Below are 25,017 nucleotides of genomic sequence, written 5' to 3'. Positions count from 1 at the left end.
TTTGATTTTCTTATAAATTTAGCATCATTGCTCTGCTTTGATATATTTGTGATGGTTATTTAAGTTGTTTGAAGAGGTATATCAAATCTAAAGTCGGTGGTCTCACAATAAATTATTTATACACCACTTGCTATTATTGCTAACAGTGTCATGCCTCTTGATATGATATTTGCAAGTAATGCATGACATAGAAATATTATTTCGATTTCGCCGGAGGCATCTACAAAGAATAATCCTGTTATACCAGAGTCGACTCTTTATAATATAGTCTTGAAAACTTCTTCTTTTTTAGGATTTAGCTTTGATTGTGCTTCCTCAGACACTTGTATAGCATTTTGATTCTTAATGATATACTAACCTTTTTACTTTATGTTCTAGCGCTCTTTTTATGAAAAACATTTATATACCCTGAGATTTGTTTTAACTTGAAAAAGAATTTTACTTATATGATGAATTTAAAAAATAATTGAATTGGATTCTCTTTCTAAATAATTAATTAAAATATTTAATTATTTGGTTTTAAAATAAAAAATAATTTATTCTATGTTGATTCAGATCTTAATATTAGTTCATCTCTTGTTTTGAATATTTAATCTTAATTATATTATTATCCACCATAAATTTTATTTTCAAAGAGTAAAAGATTGATATGACATTTCACTTTAGATTTTTATGTTTGTAGAATCATTAGTGGTATTGACTCTTAAGACCATTTTTTTTTTATTTTTCTCATAAATTTATATTCTTAAATATTTTCTTAGTTGTTGTTTAATAATTGGGTATTTACACAAAAAATTGATAAAAAATATTATTTGAGTAGGAAAATAGTTCAAATATAATATAAAAATATATTATCATGGTGGTATTTTTTTCTCTCAATTTTAACTCTTTATGCATTCTATTTAATACTATTTTTATTTTTTTTCGTATTGGACATTATGTAGTGGTAATGTATTGCCAATATGGAGGATTCTTATGAAAATGATTTTATTAAACCTTCATACATATTTTAAATAAGAATTTAATAGACAAAATTTTATTAATTTTAAAATTTTATATATTATAAATTAGCATAGAAGATATTGTAGTCCAAAAAAATAGGTTATTGCAGTTATGTCCTTTCCCTATGAGTTCTTCCGTTTAATATTTTAGGGCAATTTTGATATATTAATATTGTATTTATGCGTTTATAATAATATAGGCTCTCATTTTTCTAAATAAATTTGGACAATATAATACATTCTCAAATTAAATTAGTAATAGAACATTATAATACGTTTTCAAATTAAATTGGTAATAGAATTTTTAATAAGTATATCCTAAAAGTAATATGATTACAAGACTAAATATATTTACTTGTTCAATTTTATATGGATTAGACAACCCGAAAATAATTATACTAATAGGATTCTTAAAGGTAATCATGTAGGATTCCTAACGTGTAGTATTATGTCCTAAAACTAATAGGATTATAAAGTTAATATCTAGAATTCCGGTTATGTCCTTTTATTATGAGTTATTATGCTTAAAATTATAAGGTTATTTTTGTAAATCGATATTGTATTTATGCTTTTATAATAATATAGATAGATATAGATATAAATATAGATATAGATATAGATATAGATATAGATATAAATATAGATATAGATAAATAATTAAATAACGATCATGGAGCCAATGTCTAACCAAAAGAGGGGGTAATGATAAATAAACTTTCTTTATTAGAGAGCAGAACAAATTAAATGGGAAAACTTCGTGTTGACTAATTTCACAAATTTTCTTTTAATATTATGATGCTTATAAACTTGGTTAAATGAGTATAAAAAGTAAGGTTGGTGTGACGACCAATGAATTATTGGCATCAGCGTTCATCAGTATTGAAACCTAACTTTATGTAATAAAACAACTATTTTAACTTCACGCAATCAACTTATTCAATAACAATTGCATAAATACATAGCTAATTTAGAAGAATATATATATTAATAGGACATTAGATCTCTTGTTTCTTCTTTCCCTCGTTTCCCATAACTTAAACTAATACTCAAAAACCTTGTTGAGGGTTTGTTGGAATCGACTAAATAAAGTCATAAATAGATATCCTATTTTGGGCCACCATAAAATGGAAGCTTGCGTGAAGTACTTCAGATTAGCCACTATAATAATCAATCCTTTATATATATCAGTGCTTGTTTTATTCATACGAAAAAAAAGAGTTGCTGCAGCTGTTGAGATCAACAAAGTAATATGGAGGAAAAGAAGTACGTAGTTGAGGTTGAGAAAGCTAAAGAAGGCAAAGATGGAAGGCCATCAATAGGACCTGTTTACCGTAATGTCTTAGCCACAGATAGTTTCAGGCCTTTATCTTATGGACTTGAAAGTTGCTGGGATATTTTCTGGTTAGCTCCCTTTTTAGTTTTACACTGTTAATAAAGTAACCCGTAATAGCATGTGGGGTTAATGTTTATCATATCGATTTACTTATAATACTTTTCAAGTGACCTTTGTAAATAGTTTTTACCTCGTCATTGCATAGAAATTACTTAACTCTCACTATATTTCCTTTTAGTCCGTAGATTTCTGCAGAAATTTTGAATGAACACTTCCATAATCTTAGTTTCTCACATAGCTTTGTGACTAGCAACTTTTTGTGATACTTAAACAAATTGAGCGACTTTTTAGTTACCAAAATAGTTCAGTTACCAAATTTGAGTGACTTCTTTGATACTTAGGTAAAATTGCATGAATCTTTCATTTCAAAAAATAGTCTAATGACTTTGGTATAATTATAAAGTGAAAGTTAAGTAATCATCCGTGAAATTAACCTTTTGGAAAATTGAATCCTTGTTAACTAAATATAAGGGCATAAAAACATTACTGCATATAAAATTTATCCTTTTTCTTGCACTCTTTTTAGAATAAAAGATGAAATTTCGATGATCAAAGTCTGAAAATTGGAATACACACCACTTGTTTGAAATCTCTCAGGACACATTTGGACTGGATATATCCAAGTGATATGAGGCCCACTGGGCCACTACTTCGTCTTCAACATCCCTCAGTACCCGCGGAAAACGAGAAGCCGAATGATAATTTTTGTTTTTTTGAAAAATGATATTGTATAGTCGCTTTTAAAATAATAGTTATAAAAAAATATATGTACTATCAAAAATAAACAAATCTTATACACTTTTGCAGCTACCGGATATAAATAGTTTCGCGGCAAGCTAAAAGTGATCTTTTTGCCCCTTTTGGGGGGTCGGAGTCGAATGATGAGTTAATCATATACATTAACATACCTATATGCATGTCAAGTAGGATGTCTTATCCAAAATCTTTAAACTGTTACACTCTTATTTTGTTCATTTTAGGTCCACAAGACGTGATAGTGTGAAAATATTTTTATTAGATGGTTAATCCAGAAATTTTGTTTAATTAAATTGTGTAAGCCGTTTCATCTGCTAAGTTTCAATCTTTATTAGTTAACGAGCTGCAGTTAAACTAAACTTGACTTTTTGTTTTGGTATAGTGAGTCTGTCACAAAATTTCCAGAAAGCCGAATGTTAGGTGAGCGGGAAATGTTTCACGGTCAGGTATTCGTCCTTTTACTTTCAACCCACATTTTTATTTATTTATAAAGGCTACAAATCCTCTCATGTATTACTGGTGTCAATAAGGTTCTAGAATCTCCTCGGATTACACATTTTTTAGTGGAAATTATCAATTTCTTTGAGCAAAAAAATGCAGATTTCTGGTTTAATAAGCTCAGGTATTTGAAGAATTTTCTTTCTTTTATTGTTGCTGATCATTTTCTTGAAATGTCCATGATTTTATGTCTTTGTAGGCAGGTAAATACGTTTGGTTAACTTACAGGGAAGTGTATGATCTAGTGTTAAAAGTTGGAGCTTCTATTCGTGTCTGCGGTGTTAAGCAAGTAAGCCATTCATACTTTAAAGTTGAAGAATGACAGAGAACTTCATTCAATATAGAGTGTTGTGCAATTTTTGAGTTAATATTTAGAAGACATTTAACTCATATCTCTTAATAAGCTTAGAAAACATTTTTTGAAACTGTTACAAAAGAGATGCAGTTTCGTCAGAACCATGCATTGAATTCTGTTATCTGATGAGTTTTTATCTGATTGCTTATATACAGGGTGGAAAATGTGGTATATACGGCGCCAATTGTTCGAACTGGGTCATAAGCATGCAGGTATAAAACTTCTAATATACTTGAAGTTTCTGAATACAGCGGTTTCAAGGTCTGTTGTTTGCTTCATTTCTGTTATCTGTCCAATAATATGATACATGTCATATGTTGGAGCTGGAGTATCCCGCAATGTACACAGAACAAGTGAAGTCTTTCCCCTTCTCTGGTTCTGAGACAGAGGCATTAGTGCAATATAAGACTATCTTTGGAGGCCCTCATGACCATTTTCTTTTATAGTTTTACAATTTTTTTGTCATCATCTTTTTGCTTATACTCTTGTTGCAGGCAGCATCTGTTCTGCGCTCTTCCATACACTTGATTTCTTCACTTCCGGTTTGTGTATGAGTGGTACCTCCTGCACTTTACTGTCCAGGGGGATATTTCAAGGATAACTTGTCAATAATTGGATGATAAAACAGATAAATTTCATTACATGCATAATAAATCTTTCGCAAATATGAATTAGATTAATAGTGTTATTTCAATGTTTTTTCTCATATATGCTGTCCAAATAAGCAAAATGGTCTACATCCTTTTGCAGGCCTGCAATGCTCATGGTCTTTATTGCGTCCCCTTATATGACACTCTAGGTAAGCATGTCACCTCTCCAGACCCTCTTCCCTTCCCTTCCCTTTTGAAGGGAAACACAAAGTTAAAGAGGGTGCTGAAGTATAAAGAAACTCTGAAAGAGGACAATATATGTTAGCATGAATTAGCATATTGTTAGGACTTAAGAGTAATGTTTTCGGTATATCTTACAAATTGCATTTATCAGGACATAGCATCACAGCTACAAGAAAGTATGTTAAACTATCTTGATATGATGTCTTAATGGAGAAACTGTGATGGGAAATGTAGATAGTCAATTTATGCAGAGTTGTAAGGATTGTTTGAGCAAGATGTGTTATTTCTATGACTGGCATATAAATAGGTACAAGCAAGATATAGTAAGAGAGCAGACACATATAGACATAGGCAAGTCAATTCAAAAGGACTCAGTCATTGTTTTAATTAGTTTGACAGGAGTTTGCAACATTTTTTGTCAGATTTGGTTTATTCGGATCATACTCAGCTAATCATAGATATAGAGACAAATACAATTTTTGTGTAATCATAGCTAGGAATAGGTTGATTAAGATTTTCATTTGCTACTCCAATATATAATTGTTCCCACTCATTGTTGGAGCAATATTATGGCTTCAGGTGCTGGTGCAGTTGAGTATATCATTTGCCATGCAGAAGTTTCCATTGCTTTTGCAGAGGAAACAAAAATTTCTGAGGTAATAGCAATCACACTACATTATGACACTTTATTCAGTTTTTTATCCACTTCGCTAGTCTACATCTCTCCTATTTTTCTTCATATTCTTGTATATTTCTTTGTCCGCCTCAAGTTCGCTCCATCAGGAACTGACTGTTTACTTTTGGTACATTTTAGGTGCTCAAAACTTTTCCTAACGCTGGAAAGTTCCTGAAAAGTAAGTAACTACTGTTTTAACTTCTAATGATTAGAGCAAGAATCGGCTTAAAGGTGCTAAGTTTGTCACTCCTTTTTGTAGCTCTTGTAAGCTTCGGTAAGGTCACACAGGAACAGAAAGACATGGCTGGAACTTTTGACTTGAAACTGTATTCTTGGGATGAGTTCTTGCTACTGGTGAGTTACTTGGAGCTATCATTACAGTCATGTCTTCCTCCTTTTTTGTCTATTGTAGAGAAACATTCTTCACTGGCTGAAATTCTTCCTGGATTTCGCACTTCTTAGCTTTTGCCTTTCTTAATAACTTTTAGTAGTATAAATATGTCAAGCAAGGAAGGTCTACTTTTCTTATACTAATTTCTACTGCTTTTTATCCTTTTTGATCTAATTCACATTTCAACTTAAAGTTATTATCGTGGGAGCAACATGTTCAGTGGGGTCTGTCGTTACAAACGATAGATGTAGTGTCACACCTGTACCACATTGAAAGGGTAGGATAATGCTTGGAATATTCACCTTAGATCAGTTTTAACAATAGGGCCTGAACCCAGCTCCATTTTATGGAACGTGCTCATCCTCTTATGTTCATAACTGGGTGTAAACTTCTATCCAAAACAATTTGAAACTTATGGTTATTGAAACATTTGCATGTATATCAGTTATCAGCTTTCATATACCCTTCAAGTAGTTTTTCACTTTCAAAAACAGATTTCATTATAAATTGGTCAACATCAACCAGCATACTTAGTAGCTATATTCCTATTATTGATACTAACTTTCCAAATACTAATTTACAACTTATTTTCCAATTCCATTTTTTGTAATTTGTATTCATATTCAGCTTTAATCTGCAGGGAATGCAAGAGAAATTTGATCTTCCTGTTAAAAAGAAAATAGATATATGTACAATCATGTACACAAGTGGAACAACTGGTGACCCAAAGGGAGTCATGATTTCCAATGAGAGCATTTTATCCCTTATTTCTGGAGTGAACCACCATATGGAGACCATGAATGAAGAGGTAATATAAATGATCCTTGTTCTGTTTTCCAAGACAGCAAAAAGTCTTTCGTAGTGTGTCAATCAGGATTTATGCAAGTATATGTTTCAAAATATACATATATACTGTATATTCTATATGTTTCAGGCTGTTTATTTATTCTTTTTATTCAACTTTTTCATTTTGTTTAGTGTGGTCATTTACAAATCTCTCTGTGGTATGCAGTTCACTGATAAGGATGTATATCTGTCGTACCTTCCTTTAGCGCACATATTTGATCGGGTCATTGAAGAATTATTCATTTCCAAAGGTGCATCGATAGGTTTTTGGCATAAGGTAAGTGAAGAAACATGGAGAATTTTAGTGGCTTGAAATACTTGAAAGTAACGATGCTTTATTAACTGAATCCTCAGGATGTTAAACAACTGGTTGATGACATCAAAGAGCTAAAGCCAACTGTATTTTGTGCAGTTCCGCGTGTGCTGGACAGGATTTATTCAGGTGAAAGCTACAAGCTAACAGCACTGCGTGATATTTTACTATAGAAAGGCAGCCATGTGCTTAGGATGTACTTTACCATTGTTTTTGAGGAGGGTTGAGACTTCCTAAAAATTGGTCAAACCCAAAAATCCATTTCACTACTTCTGGAATTCTGCTAGATGTTCTACATTCTGTTAATTTAGTTCTTGAAAGCCATTTCTTATGGTGCCAAAAGTTAGTGTAGGATAAACTCTCTTTTTCCCTCTCTCACTAGGATTTAAGGAAAGCATAGCTGTCGGGACATGGTAGAAAGGTTTGCACGCTAGAGAAATAATCTAAGTTTTAGACAATGTCATCTCATCTCTTTATTTCTTTTATGCATTGATTCTCAGACAGGATCTCTGAAACTGGAGGCCCCACGCTAATCTCCTCATAACATTAAGGGATAAAGATTACAGAAAACAATGAGTATTGAAATCCTTGAATAAATGCTTTTTAAACAAGAACTTTTTCTTCAACTGCCATAGAAGACTGTCATTTTAATTGCTACATGAACTTCTCCTTTTTGCTTCCTACAAATATGCTATCAGATAATCTATATTCATAGCAACAGATTCTTGCACTATTTTGCACAATTCAACTAAGGCGCTTAAATTTTTATCTATTTTCACTTTCAGGTTTGGTGGACAAGATTTCTTCTGCTGGTTTCCTCAAACACAAACTGTTTAACTTTGCTTTTAATTTGTAAGTGCCCATTTTATTTTGCTTGCAAGGAAAAAGATAAGTCATCTTAAAAGTATGCTTCATGTGGTAGAATATAACAATCAGGATGATATTTGAATGGTAAAAGCTTTATTAGTTGATGACTTTCCGGATGTGCTGCATTACTTGAGTCCATGTCTGTGAGACTGTGACTGAACTAGATATGTACATCTGATGCTCATAACGCGGTTTCCTTTATAGCTTAGATAGTTGCATATTGAAACAACAGAAATTTGCTTCTAATTAGAGTTAAAGCTTAATACATGTAGAGACTCCTTGCTGTGTAAAATTTTCGATGTGCATAAAAGACCTCTCAGATAAGTTAGCGCGACGATTTTGCAATATTGGGAATATTACTAAGAGCTTTTTTATTTGTACAATGATCACATAAAACACATTTTTTTGCAGCAAACTGGGTAACATGAGTAAAGGGTATAAACATGCAGAGGCAGCTCCTATTTTTGACAAAATAATTTTCAACAAGGTAGGAAACAATTATATGTTTCTCAGCAGCTTCTCTTTCATCCTTTTCTCCCCATCGTTTGGTGTCACAAAAAACAGTGTTATGAAGTGATTTGCTAATGCCTTATGTGATGATTACTAATTTAGGTGAAGGAGGGTTTAGGAGGAAACTTGCGTCTCATTCTATCGGGAGCAGCACCTCTCTCTTCCACTGTTGAAACATATTTACGAGTTGTGACATGTGCCAATGTTCTTCAAGGATATGGTACTCGTTATTATTTATCAGAAATTTCTACTTACAAAAGAATTTTCCTAATGTATGCAAGTAATAATTCATTAGGTACTAGCATTAAGTTCTTATTCAAACATAATAAGCATGAATAAGATGCTAACTTTTCTATGCAATTCTTGGAGTATCATTTGTTTTTTCTTTGTTCCCAAATTCATCAGACAACAAGCTGTTTTCTGATTTTTATTGATACCAATAAGCCAGAAGCCTTATAAATGATTTTTATTTCCACTTTCAGCAACCTGAATTTACATCAACAACTTCTTTCAGGCATAAGTCATAAAAGAGCTTATATTTTCAATTAGTTACTACTCTTTCCCTCTCTTTTGCTGTTTGTTCAGACTATAGACATCACCACATATTTGAACTAGCTAAATATACTTTGCACGGAGCTCTTAATGAAGTTTTGAGTTGAAGACGAAGAAATGTTGCAAACCAACTCTAACTTCTCAATATATGCTGTAGGTTTAACGGAGACCTGTGCAGGGTCATTTGTTGCAAGACCAGATGAACTTGCAATGGTTGGTACTGTGGGTCCTCCTTTGCCAATTATAGATGTGTGCCTAGAATCTGTTCCTGAAATGGGGTATGACGCCCTTGGAAATACCCCTCGTGGAGAGATATGTATAAGGGGCAAGTGTTTATTCTCAGGATACTACAAGCGCGAAGACCTCACCAAAGAGGTGTTGGTCGATGGCTGGTTCCACACAGGTGTGACTGGACAAATATCTTCATATTTCAACCCAATTACATGTTTTTGGTAGGTTGCCTCATAATGCTGCTTACAATAAACTTGCAACAGGTGATGTTGGTGAATGGCAGCCGGATGGGAGTATGAAAATTATTGACCGGAAGAAAAACATTTTCAAGCTCTCTCAAGGAGAATATGTTGCAGTTGAGAATCTGGAGGGCATTTATTCTCTTGCCTCTAGTGTGGATGCAGTATGTTTCCTTTAATTTATAGATGTCTCAAATATTAATGTTAGGTTTCTACTAGAAGAAATCACATCATAGTAAACTCAGTTAGTTTTCACTCATCCCCTTAAGTTATGTTCCGTTTGTCCTTCAGTATTAAATGATCAAATCCACTCTAGACAGAGTTGTATTGTCACATTTTGTCTTGATGAATTCTTCTGCACATTTCAAGCAGATATGGATCTACGGTAGTAGCTATGAGTCATTTCTTGTTGCCGTTGTGAATCCCAATATGGGCGCTCTTCAGTCCTGGGCCGAGGAGAATGGACTAACCGGGGATTTTGATACTATATGTGAAAACCCAAAGGCAAAAGCATATATTCTATCGGAACTAACCAATACTGCTAAGGAAAAGAAGGTCATCCCTCATCCTGTATCTACATATAGACAGCAAACTCCTTTGTTTTATATTCATATTTAGATAGTTTTAACTCTATACTGAATGTCTACGATTGACTGTTTTTAAATGACTGGATATATGTGATTCTGTTTACAGCTGAAAGGCTTTGAATTTATCAAAGTTGTGCACCTTGACCCTATACCATTTGATATGGAGCGTGAACTTCTAACCCCAACTCACAAGAAAAAGAGGGTCCAGTTTCTCAAATATTACCAGGTTTGCTATTCTTCTGCAATAGGGTCTGTTAACATGAGTTTTTTGTTTTTAAGTTGGAAGCCATACTCTTGTTAATTGCTGACGCAGAACTAACATGAAATTGCAGAACATCATTGATACACTGTACGAAAGCACAAGATAAGCAACCAGATACCTTGACTTCACATCCGAGCTGGATAAAAGTAACTATATCTATGACTACAAACCCCAAATGAAGCTTTCTATCAGCTCATATTTATCACTTGTAATTCCTTATTTATTGTACCTCATAAAAGTCCAATTATATATGTACTGCTAATTATATTACTTGCTATTTCTTCCACAATTGAATGTCTCAGATGCCTTTCATTTACTGGATACAAAGTTTTTTTTATCTTTTTCTTCCAAAGATCAACTCACCCATTTGGAAATTGAGGAGTTGCCAGTTAATCTAACCTACACAAGTAAAGATATCTTGATTGTGAATCATTTCAGAACCCAGGTATATAGTGGTCTAATCTATCTTATTTTTGTAATTGTTGGTGGCAAACTTTAACTTTAATGCATAAATGGTAGCTCCAACACTTGGTAAATTTGCAGTCTCTTTTGCCAATACAACCTTCAGTCTATCTTCTTCTTCTGTCAAGATTTTTTCAAGCTTATTCCTGCAGTGTCTGCGCCATAAAGTTAAATTACAAAAATGCCCATAAAATGATGGAATCTTTTACCCATTTTAAATATTAGTTAATCATAATAATATTCAATTAAAAAGAATAAAACTAATTTGAAGTGTTCATTTTTAGAATAGTTGTGTCCGTTCAATCGTATTATTCAATAATAGTCTTTAACCGTTGCAACCTTTAGAGTTAATGCTCTAATACATAGCCAACGGATGGGCATCATCGACAAACAGAGAATTCAAAGAGATCTTCATTTTGCCAACTTCTCATATAAATGATTATTCTGGTACAAATTTAACTAATTCATCTCATGCCATAAAAATTAAACTCCTTGCCTTTTAGTGGTATTTTTCTTCTACTATATATCTTCAATTTGGTCTAACCTCTAATACTAAAGTGAGTTGATTTCATATAGGGTCTGTTGAACACCACTCTATATTATCTCTATCTTTGCGGACTTGATTTTCTCAAATCCCGTTACAGTTACTTGTGACTTGTGAGTATCATTTTATTGTTTATTCGGAGATTCTATCATTTTCATATTTTTCATAATTCTTTACAAGTTTTACTAAGTTTATTTTATTTTAATACTTTATCTTTCATGTGACTCCATGAATGGTATATAATCAAAAGTAATATATTTAATAACATATAGTCTTCCTTAGAAAATATTTACATTAGAAATATCTAATTAGTAATTTTGCAAAAAAAATTATTATATTAATCAAGAAAATATCTTAGTTTACATGATTAATGCTAAAGAGACCATTTGTTTTAACCTATTTCTATTATAACGTTATGGACATATTTATTTTGCGGGTATATAATAAGGTCTTTCATTGTTTTACATTCTCCGATAAGTCATCAAAAATAACATAAGAACTTTTTTGAATCATTTAAGAGCTATTATATTATTAATGGTTGTTTAGGTCGTGTTAATCCTAACCACTCTTCATAGAGAAGTCGAAATGACTTTTACTAACAATACCTTTATAAAGAAATTTGACAATGACATTCGCAATTAAAAAAAAATCAAATGGCTTATCCTTGGAAGAGGCGAAAAATCTAGTAACCGCACTATTTTGTGGTAATTCTTTATAAAAATTTATGAATTATTTGTTAGCACAATTAATTTATATTTATCACTAAATTAATTTCATAATTTTCATGTTAGTAACAATGAAATTACTTATCGGAGAAGGATGAAGTAGGAGAAGAGAGATAATAGTTACAATTAAAGGTAAGTTAGAATTATATATGTTTTCACAAAAATATTAGTTTTTTGTACTATATAAATAAGATAATGTAATTTATGCAATTTCAAAAATTTAAATATAGTAAATTTTAAAATTACGTTATAGGGAGATTTTGCTGAAAATCACATGTATCTAACTGAATATTGATTGTTTATCTTAGTAGGATCAGATGATCCAATCATTTTGACCTAGACAAACAAACTATTGTACGATAATTTACATTGATCATTCACATATATATTTTTATTTTGTCATGTATAATTATTTACTCAAATATTTTCTTTAATAATATTGATATTATTTTACAAAATTGTGTATTACATGACTCGGACATACACATACAACGCACATGCAGAGAAATTAGTATTATTATAAAAGTGGGAAGTCTTAAACTAAAAGGTTGAAAGACTAAATTATCCCTTAATATGTGTATTTATATTTAATAATAGATAAATAATTATGTTACAATTCAAAAGAACCAATTTCTGAAAAGCCACCATATAGAGTCACCATTCAGATAGAGAGAAATGTCCGATACAAAAAGAACGTAAGTACCGTTTGCAAAAGGTTTCGAAAACATTTCCTTGTAAGTGCCCACTAGAACTTCCAATGGAATAAGTCAATTTTGTCAAGCGACCACTACGTGAAATGATAAAATAAAAAAATGTTTGAAGCCAAATGGCTTGCTCCATTCATATAAACACTTAGCACCTAAATGGAGATAGTAACAGCTCAAACAGAATTTGAAGCAAATCAAGGTTGTGTTTCCCATGGCTGAATACATAGTATGATTTATGAACTTCCATCAACAAATTGCTGAGAAATTAACATCAACCACTATTTGAAATGTTCGAGTACAACAATTTTAAATATCAAACAATAACAAGAATGGTGAGTAGGAAACGGAAAATTAACCGATAGAAGAAATCTTCTAATATGCTTAGTCACACAATCACTTAGAGAGATTGGAAGAACTTGATGTGGAAACAAAAATCAGGTTCATTTTTCTGACTCAACTTTTTTATTTTATTATTGTTTCAATTTGAAAATCAATCTTCAATTTGAGATGCACGAAGTATTTACCTTCTTCAATTTAATTATGGTACTGACGGATACTTTCATAATGATTTTTATTTATCTCTTAGTAATTTTGTGGAGTCAAAAATGTCTAACATATATTTTAATTAGAGTATATCTCCTAAAAAGATTTACGATTGTAGTGAAAAAAAGAAGAAGCAAATAGACATAATTAATGAAATACATTAGTACCGTGTTTTGCTGAAGTTGGTAAAAAATTAACACTTTGGCTCAAATAGAAAATTATATCCTATATATATTTTACGTAGTAAAATAGTACTTTAAATCAATAATAATAATAATAATAATAATAATAATAATAATAATAATAATAATAATAATAATAATAATAACAATAATAATAGTACTTTAACCATGGACCATTATTGTTTTAGTCGATGGTCTGTCGAAAATTTAAAACTCTTATGGGGTGGTTTGCAATTTCAAATTTGGAGATTTGAGAATATTAATCCAGCTTATGTTTAATTATTAATTAGGTTTTTTAATTTCCTGTATCATGGATCTATTTATAATATTTTCTTCAAAATTACTTGGTTTTACTCTTTCACAGCATTAATTTTGTTTTATTTGATTTTTGATCGAGGAAGCATCATAAGAAGATATTATTTCAAATGATTTACTATGAATAAAATCAAATTATTATATTTACCTCTGATATTTTGCTGATATGAGTCCTTAATCTATTACTTTTCTTTACACTACTAATATACTTATTTTAAAGGGAAAATGATATTGTATAGCCGTTCTCAAAATATTATATATACACATTTCAGGATGTTATATACAAAAAGCATATAAAATTATTTACACTTTTACGACTACCGAATATAAATATATTTGGCTGCGGGCTAAAAGTGATCTTTGCCCTATTCTAAACAATACATATGAAAACAGAAAAAATGATCCGCAACTGAGTTCATAAATTGCTTCGGACGAACAATTTCACTATTTGCCAAACAAATTTGTTGGCATTCTTAATAATGTAAATATAGTCAACGTAAGATTATTATAGTTATGATTGACATGAAAACATAATAGCGTAGTTTGATTGTATCTCATGTCTCTAAAATTCATAGAAAATTATTTTCAGCGTATAAATTTAATATCAATAATTAACGGGATTCGAAAAACTAGATTCATTAAATATGATAAAATTAAAATAGTGCCGTCCCTTTGCCATTCTTAAACAATAGGGATGAACTGTCTTATGATTAGCTTTAATAATATAGTATTTCAGATTATGCGTGCATGAAACTATACAAAAAGTTTTTTTGAGATAACTTTTTGTTTAATTATATTTCCACGTGAATGTAGAAATAAAAAAAAATAATATTTTTAAAGTGTATGTTAATTACATGCAAAACTCGCACTAGATGTACATAACGAACAAACTAGCGGAAAGTATGGGGATTGACGCCATACAATTGACGCCATACAAGGGCAAATGTCTTATCTATCAAATTCTAGCTAACCCTATAAGGTTTTAGTTCGCCATGATTGTCAAAAAAACATTTGGAATCTATTCACAATTAGACAAGTCTCCAGACAAATTCAACTACTATATCGATATAACATGGACTCCAATTTTTTGGACACGATTGTGTAGAAAATGAAGTGTGTGTGGATAAACGAAAAAGAATAAAATTGTTGGGATCAAATTGAATATAACACCAAACACCAAGCACTCATGACATAATTTATCCTTCTTGTTTCATATTTATATCGTCAAAGGACCAAATATACCCCTCTACTTTCGAAAATAGTCTAAGAATACCTCTCGTTATACTATTGGGTTATCTATACCCCTACAGTCATACTTTGAGTTCAAATATACCTCTCATTTAAATGGAGGGACACGTGATATCGCCTTGTTGGTCAATTCTAAATATATCCTAATTAATTAAAAATACTCATTACCCATACACGATTTTTTTTTTGTTGTAAAAATCGAAAAAAACTGAAATTATTTTTACTAAAAACTGAAAAAAACGAAAATATTTTTTTCTCTCCAGTTTTTATCAAAAAACTGCTTTAGAAAAAAATAAAAAATATTTTCTAAAACAATATTTTTGTAAAAACTGAAAAAAAGAAGCTGAAAATCAATTTTCTAAAGCAGTTTTTTTTATTTATAAAAACTGAATTTGTGTTTACTAAAAACTGAAAAAAATGAATATATATATTTTTCCAATTTTTACAAAAAAACTGCTTTAAAAAAAGCTGAAAAGTATTTTCTAAAATAATATTTTTGTAAAAACTGAAAAAATAAATATTTTCTTTTTTTTTCAGTTTTTAGTTAATAATATTTCAGTTTTTCCAGTTTTTAGTTGATTTAGAAAATTGATTTTCAGTTTCTTTTTTTTTCAGTTTTTACAAAAATATTATTTTAGAAAATATTTTTCAATTTTTTCGAAAGTAGTTTTTTGTAAAAACTGGAGAAAAAAAAATATTTTCGTTTTTTTTAATTTTTAGTAAAAATAATTTCAGTTTTTTTCAGTTTTTACAAAAAAAAAAATTTATTTTTCGGGTATGGGTAATGAGTCTTTTTAATTAACTAGGAGATATTTAGAATTGACCAATAGGGCGATGACACGTGTCCTTCCGTTTAAATGAGGGGTATATTTGAACCCAAAATATGACTGCAGGGTTATAAATAACCCAATAGTATAACGAGAGGTATACTGACAACATTTTCGAAATTAGAGGGGTATATTTGGCACGATGCCGTATTTATATTTACAGTCATAGAACGTCGTCGTAGCCTGACATACAAATACCTCCCTCTCAATCTCAAACGTTACCCTTAAACCCTCCAAAGGAGGGCAAATAAGGCTTAAACCCTATCCTCATTCTTCTCCTCCTTCCAAAAACCCTAATTTCCCCCCATATATTTATCTCCTTTTTCCATGCCGTTCAAGCTTTTACCACAGCTTCGTTTCTTCAATTCTACATTCCCAGTTACCCATTTTCCCACCATGAAATGCAATTCAACATTAAAGCCTAAAACAACACCCGTTTTTTCTAGAATGTTCCCACACAAGCTCAAGTATCGGTCAATTGGATTTCCAATTTTACCCGCCCAACAACTGGAGCTCCGTAGGTTCTCGTCTCGCTCAGGTAGATCAAGACCCGGCTCGGGTTCGGGTCATGAGGTGCGGATTTCGAAGAGCTTGATTGAAGATGAAGCTGAACTCAGTGATTGGGTAAGCGGGTTGAGGTCCGATTCGTTTAAGAAAACTCAGGTGTATAGTGATAGTGATGATAATGATGGTGGTAGGGGTAAATTTGGTAATAGACGTAGCGGTGGAGAAGAGAGAGGTGAGAAGAGAAGGAGAGATGTAGATTTTGATGATTTTAATGGGCCTGGTAGGAGAAGTGGAGGCCCAATGCAGTCGAATTCAAGAAATGGAGGGAGGTTTGGAAGTGAATTGGACGGTGGCAGAAGTGGAGGAAGAGGTCAAATGCAGTCGAATTCAAGAAATGGAGGGAGGTTTGGAAATGATAGAGGGAGTAGAAATGAGGCTAGAGGAAGTGGAGGTCGAGATAGGATGGTGTCATCCCCAAGGAGAGGAAGGTTTGGAAGTGATATAGGTAGTGGAAGTGAGGGTAGGAGAAGTGGAGGCCGAGATCGGATGGAGTCCTCTCCAAGGAAGGGAGGGAGGTTTGGAAGTGATATAGGGAGTGGGAATGAGGGTAGAAGAAGTGGAGGCCGAGATCGGATGGAGTCCTCTCAGAGGAAGGGAGGGAGGTTTGGAAGTGAAATGGCAGGTCCGAGTGACAGTAGGAGGGGTAAGGGCAGGGTTGGTAGTGGATATGATGGAGATATGCGAGGACAAGGTGGTAGTGATAGGTTAGGGAGGAAAGAAGGGACAAATATGGGGCGAGGGAGTTCGACTTTGTTGGATGAAGATGATACAGATAATGAGGATGAGGAAGAGGAAGAGGAAGAAGAGGAAAGTGGTTATAAGGGGTTTCGAGATTTGATCGACAGTGAGGAAGAAAGTGAAGAATCTGATGAAGATGATGAGGTTGAGGATGGAAAAATGTTCTCTTTGGAAAAGGAGGACAGTCCCAGGGCATCAGGCCCGCGCTCAACTGGAAAAAGTGATTCCCACCTCACTGAGACCAGGTAACTTATAAACTCATGACTAACTATGTATTATGAAGCATGCTGATTGTTAGAATCTTTTTGAGTAGCTGTATGGAGCTGTTAGAAGCATGCCGTGCTTGTAAAATAATGAATAAATAATGGCACTCGAAATTATGTGCCAAAAGTAGCCGAATCTGTTGCTAGAAAAGCAATGTGGATTTTGGTGGTTGTTGTTATTAACAAAAGAGAGTAAGGTGGTTGTTGTTATTCAGTACTTCAAACTCACTTAAGATTTAGATCTGTGATAGTCGTGAGTGGGGAATATTTTAAAGACAATATAAAGAGATAATCCGAGAAGGACTGGATTCTTGTTGTGTGTGCCATTAGATTAATGACAGTTTAGAATATATCATCAAATATTATGGGAAGAAGAGAGACACTGTATATGCTTAATCATAGTGTAGGAAAACATAAATGAAGGAAACTGATAAAGAAACATAGATGAAGGTGTTGAGCGCATGAGTTATACCTCGTCAATTACGTTCAGAGTGGCTCTTTTGCTTGTCTCTATACGAACTGAGGAATTTTGCCCAAGGATGTGGTAAATTGTCCAGTTTTAGATGCATCTTCTGTAGAACTTATAATTCTTAAGACAGTTATACTGTAATATCCATGCTCTAAGTAACCTCAAGGAAAAGTCATTGTGTTCCGTCAGTTTAAATATCTTATTCTATTAGATAATATTTGTATCCTTTTCCCTGCAGATTTGATAAGTTTCCACTCTCTCCCTTGTCTCTGAAAGGAGTTAAAGATGCTGGATACGAAACGATGACCGTAGTGCAGGAGGCAACTCTACCTGCTATTCTGAAAGGTTAGCCTCTTCATCTTTAGATGCTTAAAGCATAGTGTGTTGGGATGACATTCATCACTTAATATATAGAGGTTGAAGGCTCCGTAAATCATAAGTTCACACTTCAACCAGTCTGGTTCTACATGCAGAAACATACTATGTATTAGAATGCTACTCTTGCCTAGTCTGTTGCTAAGATTTTTTGTCTTGAGCACTATTATATGTGTTAATGATGACAGTGCCTGTTGTAATCAATTGTATTTGTAGGTAAGGACGTTCTGGCCAAGGCAAAGACTGGCACTGGCAAGACTGTAGCATTTTTGGTAAAACACTATATCTTTTCCCATCACAGAGTACCTATTGATGCTTGAACAAGAAAAAAATTGTTGCATGCAATCCCACTTATATCCATTAGTTATATACTCACTAGTCATCTGTTACTGTTGGTGTTCCTTTTTCGATAATGTTTATAACTTCCTTGGTGACTTGCGTAATTACACATCTCTACATCCTGGATTTCGTGGAACAGGGCTGACAGAAACACCATTATTCGAACTGAAGGATGAGTATCTTCATGTTGTAATGTTACCAATATGTGCATTCTTTTGGTTTGTCGAATGTGTAAGCTTTCTTAGAAAATGGAATTGCTCTACTTGAACATTTGAGTGAGAACCCCAAAAATTTGTCCCCTTGCAACAAAAAAATTACCTTTTACTGGTTTAGTTTGTCATTTTTGGTGTTCCATTTCCTATAAGTTCCTTGGTGACTTGTGCAATGGATGATGAGTATCTGTGTTTTGTTCTATCACTAACATGTGGATTTTTTTCATTGTTGAGTGGAAAGAAAAATGTAGTTCGCTATTCTTTGTCTTTGTTTAAACGTGAAAATTCCTGTACTAAACATCACGGTGAGAATTCTCAACCTTGTTTTAACAATTGCATTAGTGGATTTTCCCAAGAACTACATATTAAAAAAACTATCCTGAGAACTGCTCTTCATCAATGTCAGATTGGATATAGCTTGAAAAGGTCAAGGAAGGTATTCTCTGGAACAAACTACATGACCTGTTGCCATAGTTTGAGAGTGAAAACCTTTGGTGTAAACAATAGTACTTCTGTATTAGGGGATTTTCATAGTTAAATATCCATATAAATTTTCCTATGTCTAGCATAAAAAGAAAATAACATTCACCTTTCTTTCATTGTTAGCTCTTATTTCATGAAAATGATTGATAAAATATTTACCAAAAGATATCACAAGATAGTCAGTTGGACCTTTTTGAAGTTTTGAATAAAACTTTTTCATTTTTTTATTTCATAGAAATTCATGAAGTTACTTTGTATGCCATGGAACAACAAATTGTATACAGTTTTGACTTTACTATTTAAAACTATTTGATCCAATTTTAACGAGTTAAATTATATTTAAACATGAACTTTCTTTTGGTGAACAAAAAGGTGATGATAGCCTGCTAATATTGAGTGCCAAATTGTACTATGATTATATATGACCTTACAGTTCTCAATATGCTGGTTGATTATAGTTCTTTGGTAAAACTATATGCTGTCTTCAAACTCTGCCTCACACTTCAGTAAAAGCATTATATATAACAAGAAATGGACAAACTAGGGAAGCTTAGACATTTTAGCAATAATATCTAAGGACAAAGTTGCATCTATTTTGGGTCATGTACTTTGCCTCTGATACTATTAACTTTAGATCTTTGGCATATTGCATATAAGCAACTTTCAGTAATTATCAGATTTTCTGGAAGTCAACTTGTCTCATTTGTTAATAGCTGCTTTTTACTAGTAAATTTCTTTCCTTTTAAGAAAGCCAGAAAGGAGAGATTCAACAGCTATTTTCTGATTGAGTTATGACTTCGAAAATGGATTCTGTTACCGTAATCATTTTTATTAATAAAATATCAACTCTGTTAACTCAAGTCATGTTAAAGTTTCTCCAAAAGTTGATATAGAGTTTGCATAATCATTTTAAAATTCTCTGAGAAAATGGCTGGCATCTCTGTGATCATGTTGGCCTAATCATTCCTATTTGAATTTCAGCTTCCTTCAATTGAAGTTGTGGTAAACTCACCCCCCAATACTCGTGATCAAAAGAGGCCACCAGTTCTGGTGCTTGTGATATGCCCTACACGGGAGCTTGCAACTCAAGCAGCTACCGAGGCCAACACCTTGTTGAAATATCACCCTTCAATTGGGGTTCAAGTTGTTATAGGAGGAACACGGCTTGCACTTGAGCAGAAAAGGATGCAAGCAAATCCATGCCAGGTAATTATTTTGTATGCTTAAATCATTGTGAAGTTCCTGCTTTATAAAATATACATGGCTCTTTTGATAAATAAAGCAGCAGCTCTCTAGCCTAGAAGAAGAATTAACATTGGTGATCTTAAGTTTTTGGCGTCTCAGAAAAGGAGGTTTGGATGACCAGAATCTAGTAGAACTGCTGTATTTCTACAACGATGATGATATGCTTGTGTATTGGATGTAATGTTACAGGCATGGGGTCACAATAAGGGTAAATTAGGCCCTAGATGATGAATATTAAAAGTGCTTCTCGACTTGTGAGTCCTTATTGATCTCACAAAGCACCTTGTTATATCAATAGTCACTGACCTCTTAGTTTAGTCTTTGTCATCCTTTGTATGCATTCTTCCAACTGAGTAAGGCATGCTTATGAACTTTCTACGGGATAAAGTGGCAAACACGTCTTCGTGAAGGTACGGATGGGTGTGTAAGAGGCCAATTTTTGAACCATCTCAGTGTATCCTATCATTGAGAATGAATAAGTTATTTTATTTATAGTCATGATTGCCCCTCATCCCAAGCAAGAATGGGCATAGTCGCAAGTCAGCGTTTAACTGGTGATCAATTGATAACAAACTAGAGCCTCTTGGTTGCTTCTATGCTTCCAAATCTGCTTTCACTCCAGAAATAACTACAATGTCACTTATCAAAAAAGAAATAATTACTAATGTTTTCCAATATGTGACTCAGATACTTGTGGCGACACCTGGGAGGCTCAGAGATCACGTAGAGAATACAGCAGGATTTGCTACCCGATTAATGGGTGTTAAAGTGTTGGTGCTTGACGAAGCTGATCATTTGTTGGATATGGGATTCCGTAAAGAAATTGAGAAAATAATCTCTGCTATTCCAAAACAGCGCCAAACACTTCTCTTTTCTGCAACAGTTCCGCCAGAGGTATTTACTTTAATTACTCTCTTGGAGTAAGTAGTATGAGGAGTTGGAAATGAATTTACCTTTAACTTTGCAGGTCCGTCAAATTTGCCATATTGCTTTGAAAAGAGATCATGAATTTATCAATACTGTTGAGGAAGGCAGTGAAGAGACACACGCACAAGTAGGTCTTGGTTATTTCTTGGAGTTCCTAGAACTGATACCTTTGTTGGATATGACTTGACTTTTTAATTCTTTCTGAAATCTTCAGGTTCAGCAGATTCAGCTGGTTGCTCCTCTAGAAACACACTTTTCCCTCCTTTATGCTCTACTAAAAGAGCACATCGCTGATGACGTTAACTATAAGGTACTATACTTGGAAATTACTATATTAATACACATTTGTTTCTTCAGTTTCTCAAGGGGAAAAAGGAAAGGTAGGTCAATTTCGGTAGCTTGGAAAAGTGAAATGGTCTTGGTAAGTCATATTTATTTTGATGCTGTTCTGGTACTTGAAGATACCGCTCACTGGTTAATGTTAATGATCTGCTCTTTTTATCCCAAAAGTACCAAAAAAGACATTTGAATACGTAGTAGCGGTAAGTCTGCCATCACAGCTTACTTGTCATATATGCTATATTTGTTTTTTTGAATGGTAAGTACTCGTCGCATTTATTCTATATTTGTATAGGAAGTTCAAATAACAATTACTTGCGAATGCTTCCAAATTTCTTAGACTCTGATTCTTGACTGCAGGTTCTTGTATTTTGCACAACTGCAATGGTAACGAGACTCGTCGCTGAACTTCTTAGTGAACTTAACCTAAATGTCCGGGAGATTCATTCTCGTAAGCCGCAAAGCTATAGAACAAGAGTTTCAGATGAATTTCGCAAGTCAACAGGTCTTATTCTAGTTACCTCGGATGTCTCTGCCCGTGGAGTAGATTATCCAGATGTCACCTTTGTTATACAGGTATGTCTTGTCAACTTCGATTATATGTGATGTCACCTGCACAATCTGAAATGTCCTTAGTTCAGTCTAGTGTTTAAATTTCTTTACCAAGCCAAGGCTGATACTTGTTTTTGTAAACATAAGTTGTGTCAAAACCCTCTCCCCTGGCACAGGTGATACAAAAAACTTAATCAACCTTGATTCTATCATCTGAAAGTCTATGTCATACATTCATTGTTCAGTTGGAAGTGCTTTCTGACCAGAGTTATTTTGCTATTCATCTGGACTGATTTCTTAGAAACCAAGCTTTATATATATCATCTTTTCAACTGCTTGTTAATGGATATCATGCGTCTGTAGGCTTATGTCGACTCTTTACTTTTGTAGATTGGTGTGCCAGCTGATAGACAGCAGTATATCCATCGTCTAGGTAGAACTGGGCGGAAAGGTAAAGAAGGACAAGGCATTTTATTGTTGGCTCCATGGGAGGAATACTTCTTGTCTACAATTAAAGATTTGCCCATATCAAAGGCACCCGTACCTTTGATTGATCCAGAGACCAAGAAAAAGGTTGGTATCAACTTTATGTGAAGCATGTTTCTTTCTAGCTAGTGGCACAATCTGAAGCGCGAAGCTGAATCTGGAGTATTTTGTTCTTGAACTTGTTTAATTCCTCGTTTTTCTTTTTCTATTTTATAAATAATATGTTTTTGATAATAGCAAGATTAAGCTAACATATATGCTTGTGTAGGTGGAACGTGCATTATCCCATATAGATATGAAAAGCAAAGAAACTGCATACCAGGCATGGCTTGGTTACTATAACTCCAACAGAGCTATCGGTAAGGACAAGTACAGACTTGTTGAACTTGCAAATGAGTTTAGTCGGACAATGGGGCTTGACAACCCTCCAGCGATTCCAAAGCTTGTTCTTGGGAAAATGGGCTTGAAAAATATTCCCGGACTACGTTCCAAGTAAGTTGAGATAGTGTTGCTTCTTCATATATGCATACAAGTGTATATATACATAGTGCAGGTCACGCAATGCAACAATTATTTTTTTAGCTTAGTGCTGATATTGCAACGATTGTAATTTCGTTACTGGGGAGAGAATGAGAGCCTTTACAGAACATAATTTAGAGTATCTTTTTGCTAACAGGCAAATCGGCCTTTCCTCTTTCTAGTTATACTGTATTGATTCTTCATTTAGTGTGCGGGAATTACAAATGCCTGTAGTTCTCAGATATCAGCAATTCTAGAATCTTAGTTTTGTTGTCTAGCTTTTCATAATGTGAAGTCAAAACCACAAATGGTGCTATGTATCTAACTTGTGGGAGGACATCTTGAAGTTATTTTCAGATAAGTTCTCCTATGACGCTGCATTCTTGATTTTTTTTTTGTTATCTTACTTTTGCGATATTGAAATGAAGTGAAATAATATATTACGGAGAAATACAACAACAACAACAACAACAACCACCCAGTAAAATCTCACTAATGGGGTCTGGGGAGGGTAGTGTGCACGCAAACCTTACCCCTACCCCGAAGGAGTAGAGAGGCTATTTCCGAAAAACCCAGTAAAATTTCACTAATGGGGTCTGGGGAGGGTAGTGTGTACGCAGACCTTGCTCCTACCCCGAAGGAGTAGAGAGGCTGTTTCTGAAAGACCCCCGGCTCAATAACAACAACCCAGTAAAATCCCACTAATGGGGTCTGGGGAGGATAGTGTGTACGCAGACCTTACCCTTATCCCGAAGGAGTAGAGAGGCTGTTTCCGAAAGACCCTCGGTTCAAAAAAAAAAGACAAAAGGGACAAAAAGGGAGACAATATTAGTATCACAATAACAATCATAGAATAAATAGGAACACCATGAAATCCAGAAGAAAGATGCAAAGTAAAGGGAGATAATATTAGTAAATATTAGTATCACCACAACAGTCATAAGTAAAATAGGAACCTCATGAAATCTAGAAGAAAGATGTAAAGCAAAAGCGATAGCTAGTAAATAGGACCTGCACTGAAAAGAGAAATAGTAAGTAAGGCACGACTCAACTACCTCCTAACCTACAACCCTAATACTCGACCTCCACATCTTCCTATCAAGTGTCATGTCCTCGAAAATCTGGAGCCTCGCCATATCCTGCCTGATCACCTCTCCCCAATACTTCTTCGGCTGCCCTCTACCTCTTCTCGTGCCCTCCGTAACCAGCTGCTCACACCTCCGTACCGGAGCATCTGGGCTTCTCCTCTGAACATGTCCGAACTATCTAAGCATCGCTTCCCGCATCTTGTCATCAATGGGAGCCACATGCACCCTCTCCCGAATATCATCATTCCTAATCTTATCTATCTTAGTGTGCCCGCACATCCTCATCTCTGCTACTTTCATCTTCTGGATATGTGAGTTCTTAACAGGCCAACACTCAGCCCCATACATCATGGCCGGTCTAACCACCGCTTTATAAAACATACCTTTGAGTATCGGTGGCACTCTCTTGTCACACAGGACTCCAAATGCTAACCTCCACTCCATCCATCCTACCCCGATACGGTGTGTGACATCCTCGTCGATCTCCCCTCCCCCCTAGATAACCGAACCAAGGTACTTGAAGCTGCCTCTACTCGGGATGACCTGCGAATC

The 25,017-nt window shown here is 33.7% G+C and overlaps 2 protein-coding genes across 2 annotated transcripts; both read left to right on the top strand.

The window, feature by feature from the left end:
- The first annotated feature begins 2,076 nt into the window (after positions 1 to 2,076).
- Positions 2,077 to 10,626, top strand: LOC107780776 (long chain acyl-CoA synthetase 4-like). Its single transcript, XM_016601362.2, has 19 exons — positions 2,077 to 2,402; positions 3,533 to 3,596; positions 3,848 to 3,937; positions 4,159 to 4,215; positions 4,754 to 4,802; positions 5,416 to 5,492; positions 5,651 to 5,690; positions 5,772 to 5,866; positions 6,544 to 6,711; positions 6,916 to 7,026; positions 7,104 to 7,191; positions 7,848 to 7,914; positions 8,341 to 8,416; positions 8,542 to 8,659; positions 9,149 to 9,394; positions 9,486 to 9,625; positions 9,834 to 10,016; positions 10,155 to 10,274; positions 10,381 to 10,626. Exons 1-19 carry the CDS (start codon positions 2,251 to 2,253, stop codon positions 10,414 to 10,416), a joined length of 1,977 nt encoding a protein of 658 aa, XP_016456848.1. The 5' UTR covers positions 2,077 to 2,250; the 3' UTR covers positions 10,417 to 10,626.
- A 5,455-nt stretch (positions 10,627 to 16,081) lies between these two features.
- Positions 16,082 to 23,626, top strand: LOC107780767 (DEAD-box ATP-dependent RNA helicase 31). Its single transcript, XM_016601352.2, has 10 exons — positions 16,082 to 17,413; positions 18,139 to 18,245; positions 18,492 to 18,547; positions 20,291 to 20,515; positions 21,242 to 21,448; positions 21,522 to 21,608; positions 21,696 to 21,791; positions 22,181 to 22,396; positions 22,763 to 22,945; positions 23,127 to 23,626. The coding sequence occupies exons 1-10, from the start codon at positions 16,191 to 16,193 to the stop codon at positions 23,352 to 23,354; spliced, it is 2,628 nt and encodes an 875-aa protein (XP_016456838.1). The 5' UTR covers positions 16,082 to 16,190; the 3' UTR covers positions 23,355 to 23,626.
- The last annotated feature ends 1,391 nt before the right edge of the window (positions 23,627 to 25,017 follow it).

This window comes from Nicotiana tabacum, chromosome 19, assembly GCF_000715075.1.
Source record: "Nicotiana tabacum cultivar K326 chromosome 19, ASM71507v2, whole genome shotgun sequence".
NCBI lineage: Eukaryota > Viridiplantae > Streptophyta > Magnoliopsida > Solanales > Solanaceae > Nicotiana > Nicotiana tabacum.
This window is presented reverse-complemented; position numbering and strand designations above follow the sequence as displayed.

Bases quoted from the DNA above. Each gene is read 5' to 3' on its own strand.
- LOC107780776 (XM_016601362.2), top strand. From the start codon at position 2,251: ATGGAGGAAAAGAAGTACGTAGTTGAGGTTGAGAAAGCTAAAGAAGGC. The intron at 5,691-5,771 runs GTAAGTAACTAC...TCCTTTTTGTAG, and splicing joins CGCTGGAAAGTTCCTGAAAA to CTCTTGTAAGCTTCGGTAAG. The intron at 7,192-7,847 runs GTGAAAGCTACA...TTTCACTTTCAG, and splicing joins GCTGGACAGGATTTATTCAG to GTTTGGTGGACAAGATTTCT.
- LOC107780767 (XM_016601352.2), top strand. From the start codon at position 16,191: ATGCCGTTCAAGCTTTTACCACAGCTTCGTTTCTTCAATTCTACATTC. The intron at 18,246-18,491 runs GTTAGCCTCTTC...TTGTATTTGTAG, and splicing joins TCTACCTGCTATTCTGAAAG to GTAAGGACGTTCTGGCCAAG. The intron at 21,609-21,695 runs GTAGGTCTTGGT...TGAAATCTTCAG, and splicing joins GTGAAGAGACACACGCACAA to GTTCAGCAGATTCAGCTGGT.